The sequence below is a fragment of the Corapipo altera genome, unplaced genomic scaffold, assembly GCF_003945725.1.
Source record: "Corapipo altera isolate COAL_440 unplaced genomic scaffold, ASM394572v1 61411, whole genome shotgun sequence".
In the NCBI taxonomy this organism is placed as follows: domain Eukaryota; kingdom Metazoa; phylum Chordata; class Aves; order Passeriformes; family Pipridae; genus Corapipo; species Corapipo altera.
Window position 1 is genome coordinate 13808891 of NW_020884875.1, and position 6000 is coordinate 13814890.

Consider the following 6000-nt stretch of genomic DNA (forward strand, 5'->3'; position numbering starts at 1 on the left):
TCAGTCCAGGCACAGCTGCAATTCTGAAAATCAAAATTACACTAATTTTCTTTTGTTCTAAAAGAACATCATTAAATTCACACAAATTAACTGGCAAACATAAAAGGGATTGTTGGTGAGGAAGTGTCTGGTGGCCCCTCCCCACATGCTTGACCATGCCTTTGCATGAAATCGTTGTTAAACCACTTTGGGGTTTGACAAGGGGATGCCTGGAGAGGTGTGTGGACAACCCCTTACCATGAGTCTAGCACTAACACTGCTGGTAACTCTGTCAGGGTTTCAGGATGTTACTGTCAATGCCACTTCCCATGTTATACATTTTGTTTCAAGCCAGCAGAAACATCAGGGCTTAGATGGCAGAAGCCATGTTGCTGGGTTGAATGATGAGAAGAAGAGAGGGAATAGCAGAGAAACCAGATCTACAGTGCCAGTCTCCCACTGCAGCTCTGAATAGGTTCCCCATGCAAATATGAACATCTGCATTTCAACAGCCTGAAGCCTCTTCAAGGAGAATGCATCCATGGCTTTTCCTTGTCAGAATCTAAGTCCACGTAGAAGCATGCTTACTATTGTAATATGCTATGAGCTATTAAGTGGCTACCACTTGAATCTCTGGAAAAATTTGAAAATACAATATTATGTATAACCACTTGAGAAAAATAACTCAGCTATAACCAGCCACCTCCACTTTCTGAATGATGCATCATTGTTCTGAGGCATAAGCAGCAAGCTTCTTCTGCAAGTCTCCTTATTTTCTTTTATCAAAAATCTCTTGGCCATATGGTGCATTTTTGGGGCAAGTTTTGGCAGACAAAGACAGCTCAACAGACTTTAATATTTTCCAGGTGTTGGAATATTTCAGAGCAAGAAAGCAAGGATGATATAATACCATACACAGAGCGTATATGAAAACTATAACTGTTAAACCAGCATTGATCATAAAGTTGAAGTATGCTGAATGAATGAATGCTGAATTTCAAGAAGCCTGAAGATAAACAGCTCACTGGCCTATCACACCAAGCTTGTGTGGAGAGACTACGAAGCTCTCTGGAGGTCAGTTAAGCGATACGGACTATGATTCAGCAATGCTGCTAATGATAGGACCTGTCCACTATGCCTAGCTGTTTTTGTCGCAAACACAAGGGATAAGATTCTGACTAGATGTAATCAAGAACGCTGAGCCAGGCAATGTCCAAAATACGGGACTCAACACAAAATAAATAGGAAAAAAAAGAAAAACAAATAAACAGTTTAAAGAAAGCCTATATGCCCTATGCACGCAGAAGTCCTAGAAGCCGAAGCTGGACATTTGGATAGAATGTCCCAAATCTGCCACCGCATCATTCAGCAGTCTGGATGCAAAAATTATGCATGTACATTACAGAGTAGCATAATGTATTAAATACTTGATATAACAAAATAAGGTCTGGGGTAGAATGAAGGTAAACCTGGAACTAAAATCCAAGGTCAATCCAATGATGTAGATCATTAATAGCATGGACGTAACTGCTGTAAACATGGCTGAAGTGGAGCTATTTCTTTCTTTCTGCAGTCTTCAGGGTGCACTGACACTAGACACAGGACTAATCAGACAGCAGGCAGGGCACACCCAGTAGCATTTGCCAAATCAGTGGAAAAAACTTGAAGCTTTCTCTTCACTCCCTTCTTCTCTTTTGGTGGACAGTGGGTTGGAAGACTGTGCCCTTAGCAAAGCCGCATCCCAAATGTAATTACTGAAAATGCATCTTGCCACGCCATTCCCTCCTCATGATATATTAAGAAATGACTCTGCATTCCACCAGGTTGCGTAGCATCACGCCACTGATGTGTTATCAGCAGATGTTTTCTTCGACACGTTGCTCTGCAGTTTGGTGCACAAATCCACAGTTTTCAGTGATGGTACTCAGGAGATGTACCAGAGAAGGCAGGGAGGCTGAGTTATCAAGAACCAACATGCATTTAAAGCTCTTTTGAGCATAAAAGTTGAAAGAAGTGGTTTTTTCCACACTACAGTAGACTCTCCAAAGAGAAAGATATTTGCTGAGCCCATATTTGTCTCAAGTAGATAGAGCTTCAGACTCTCATCCAGAACAATGTACCTCAAAATTTCATGAAGGATTCCTCCCAGCAGGCAAAAATCTCAGTCAGGTGGTCTGATACTAGGAGCAGCAAGGTGACTTCTAATCCAAAATTACGAATTAAAAAGCCAAAATGTTCCCTTTGAATATCTAAACCTGTAAATGGGCGTTTTGCTTAGTGGCAGGAGAAAGCACCAACTGAGCTATGCAGCAGCAATAGAAGATTCAAGAAGAGACTGAAGAGCATTTCTTCAGAGGAAGGGTATTGGCTGTTTTGAGGGAAGAAATTTTAAGCTTGTTCTAAAATTTTAACAATTTAATTAAAATGCAGCCAATTCACTTTCACACGATTGAAAATTAGACAGAATTAAGAAAGTGCAGTGCTGAAGAGGCTCTGAATGACAAAGCACCTGCCTCAGTAGTTCTTCCTAGGAGACAATGGTAGCAATAAAGATGAACAGGTCATGGAGAAACTGGTTAGCTGAGATGAGGAAGCCTTTTACCACAAGGCATCGTGAAAAAGAATCCAGAGAAATAGCCAACTAAAGCAACAATGGTTGAGAAAGCAACAATAGAGACAGATGAGGTCCTAGCTGTACTGCTGAACCACACCTACATGACAAGGCTGCTATCAATTCCCCGTTCCAGGGTCTCTTCCTTCCCTCTAACAATAGCAGGTTTCTGAAATCTCGGCTTTCTCCAGCCCAGAACAAAAAAATGCATGATATAAAATCAGGTATAAACTGAGTTTAACAAACTACAGGTTCTGGCAATAATTTTCTTTGTGCTTCATTCCACTAATACTGCAACGTTTTTTTCCCCCTCTCTGCATATACGCTGCAATCTGTTGTATCATAAACCACAAAGAAAACTTATTAAACTGTCATTTCACTTGCAATACAATCCTGCATCGCTGTTTAAAGAAAAAGGACAAATAAATACCGAGTCAGAGCAGTCCGCAGCCGGACAGTAACGAGGCTGAGCACTCAGGTAATAGCCTTGTTACTCACATGGGTTATCTTTATTGGAATACATAAATGCGTATATAAAGCTTGGGTCCTGAAAAATTCCCCAGACGGGAGAAAAGTCCCACCACCCAAAGTTAGACACAAAGGCGCGGCTGCGCTCCCACTCGCGCAGCCTCTGCCGCCGAGGGGGAAAACGCCCTGAACCCGCCGGTTTGGTCTGGCGGCGAGGAACGGGGGACTGCGGGCGGCAGCCACTCCGCAGCTCCAGCCCACCCACCCCATCCTCAGCCGCCCTTTGTCCGCCCCGGGCTGCCATCGGGACCGCAGTGCGGACCGCGCCACGCCCACCCGCCGGTGTCTCCGGGCAGACGGGCTGGGCGGCGGGCGCTGCGCTCCCGCCCGGCTCCTCCGCCCCGCCATGGCGGGCGGGGGGCTCGCTGCGGCTCCCGCAGCCACCGCCCCACCGCGCCCGCACCCCGCCGGAGAAGGATGGGGGGCGGCTGGGATATTGCGGCGGGACCCTCGGGAATGAAGAGCCGCAGACCGCTGCTGGGCGGCTGGCGCGGGATGGGTGTCAGGGGGCGACCCCGGCCGCGCCCAGGGAGGGGCAGCGCGCCGGCGGGGAGGGTCGCGGCGCTGCCTGTGGCTCCCGCCGCCTCACCTCGCTCGATGTTGGCGATGGCCCGCCGCAGGTGCTCCTCGGTCACCAGCTCACCGATGACCACCAGCAGGTAAAACTTGCTGTCCAGGAAGCGGTGAGAGAGGCTGGGCGAGGTGGAGGTGGGGTTGGCGATGCTGCAGGAGGGCTCCGAGTCCACTTCCACCACCACGGTGGCCATCGCCTCCGCCCCGCGGCTCCGGGGCGCTGAGGGGACAGGGGCCGCTCGGCGATGGCTCCGCAGGCAGCAGGGAGAGAGTGAAGGCGGGTGGGGAGGCGGCGGCGCTTTTATACGGAGACGGTGCAGGGCAGGGACATGGTGAGGAGGAGGAGGAGGAAGGGGGGGAGCCGGCGCATCCTCCGCGCCGCCGCCGCCGCTTTTCCAGCATCCACAGCTGATGTCATCTGCGGCAAATCCTCCCCGCGGCGGCCCCCGGAAGCAGGAAGGACGCGGGGGGCGAACAACGCCCCGAGGGGATGCCAAGGGCTGTACCCGGCTCCCGGCCCTGGCGGTGGGACCCCGGGCCCGCGCAGCCCCGCCCGGCCCCGGCCCCGCGCCCCGCGCCCCGGCGTCCCTGGCTCCTCGGGACCAGCCGGGGCGTCACCCTGCCGGGCTGGACACCCAGAGGCCCGCCGGGGGTCCCAGCCTTGAAGGGGGGTGGTGAGGAGCCGCAGGTGATGCCCTGGCAGACCTGGGGAGCTTATCAGGGAAGGCCAGCATCGGGACTCCAGCAGCCGATGGGTGAAAAGCAGTGCCACTGCCCAAGGCCAAGAGTCCTCTCTCCTGCATCTTGCTGTAGCACTGCAGCAAAATTTGAATCATACTTAAATGCACACCCCCACCCAGCAATTTAAATATTCTTGATAACTTTTTTCACTTAATATTTCGCTTAATACAATATTTCAGACATAGCCTTTCTGCACATATTTAATGCCCATGGATATATGACATACACCAGAAAAACACTGGTTTTGGACAAGCTGCTGAAACCCATATTCTTAAAGCTCCAGAAGTTCGAAAGGTTTTGGATAACAAATTTTTGCCAGGCTCAATCAACTCCAGGGACCAATGGTATTGGAAAACCTCTACAGTTACAAAACCAAAAGTTTCATTTGCCTTCATGTGGATATTACAAACTGCTCCCCAGCACTCACTGAGACCCACTGAAGAGATAACCACCTCCTAGAAGTGTTTTACCCTCTCTTAAAATGGCTTAGAGAAGTCAAATAAACCATCCTCTGTGAAATGTTCCTCTCATTTTACTGACATAAGCAATGCACTGCTATACACTAAATCTCTTGTTTATATGGCTGAAATGATGCAGGAGAAATTTCATTGTGACCTAGGAAAGGATATAAACTTTTACAACCTGTTTTTTAAGGTAACCTCTGATCCCTGACTAAGAAGACACTCCTCTGAGCGAAGCTTCTTCCAGTACTGGGTGCTCAAATGCACTGCCTGCTGCTCAGAAATGGAGTGCTTGCCTGGATGAACCAATACATCAGACCTGTTTTCTTTGTACTTAGTTCCAGGGCACAGTGGACTTATTAACACGCATTTCAAGTTGTCACTACCAAGTTTGAAACACCAGTGTTAAACGTGCTGGTCCATAATATTGTATCTGTCTATAGTAGCTAGTGTTTTTAATATGACTAGTTCCTCTGCATCACTACAGCCCTGAGAGCCTTGGCTTATAAGGCATGATGCATTTGGATGTTGCATCAAAAGCAGACTCTTTTTCTGAGCTGCCATTAGTCTGAAGGTTATAGAGTACAGACAAGCATTTTTACAGCCATATTAGGTGTCTGAGATGACACAGTAGTAAAGAGCATCGGAGCTCATTCTTCACTACAGCTGACACTGCTGATAGAACAAATGCAATGGCAGAGATGCAGGAGAACTAGCAGCAGTTTTAAAGTTTGCAAGGTATTCAAAGGAACAGAGTACTGCTTTTTGGGTACCCCTGTTCATCTGAGCCCCACTGTGACTTTACTGTTTCCTTACTGATCCTGTCAGTTTCCATGGGATGGTATAATGTCCATCCCCTTGTGGGCATGTCCTGTATGACCCCCTCCCTAATAATCTATTCTAATTATAGATACCCTCAAGACTTGCCACATGGAGAAAACTAGCTTCAGGCTTCTCCCGCTGCAATACCTAGCTCTGGGATGTGCCTTTATTTTGATCACCAACAAGAGCAGCTAGTCTCTGGAGCATGGAAGAGGCTTGCCAAGGGAACTTGCCGACTGGTTGCAGAATAGACTGATAATGGTTCCTGGACATGAAGGTAAAATG

General features: G+C 48.3%; 1 protein-coding gene across 4 annotated transcripts in view; it reads right to left on the minus strand.

The window, feature by feature from the left end:
- Positions 1 to 4105, minus strand: part of MAP1B (microtubule associated protein 1B) — a 69630-nt gene extending 65525 nt beyond the window's left edge. For all 4 annotated transcript variants that reach the window (XM_027634679.1, XM_027634677.1, XM_027634678.1 and 1 more), the window contains exon 1: positions 3708 to 4105. In XM_027634679.1, coding sequence (XP_027490480.1) covers positions 3708 to 3885 — 178 coding nt within the window. In that variant the 5' untranslated portion in view covers positions 3886 to 4105. The remainder of the gene's footprint in view (positions 1 to 3707) is intronic.
- Positions 4106 to 6000: the final 1895 nt, after the last annotated feature.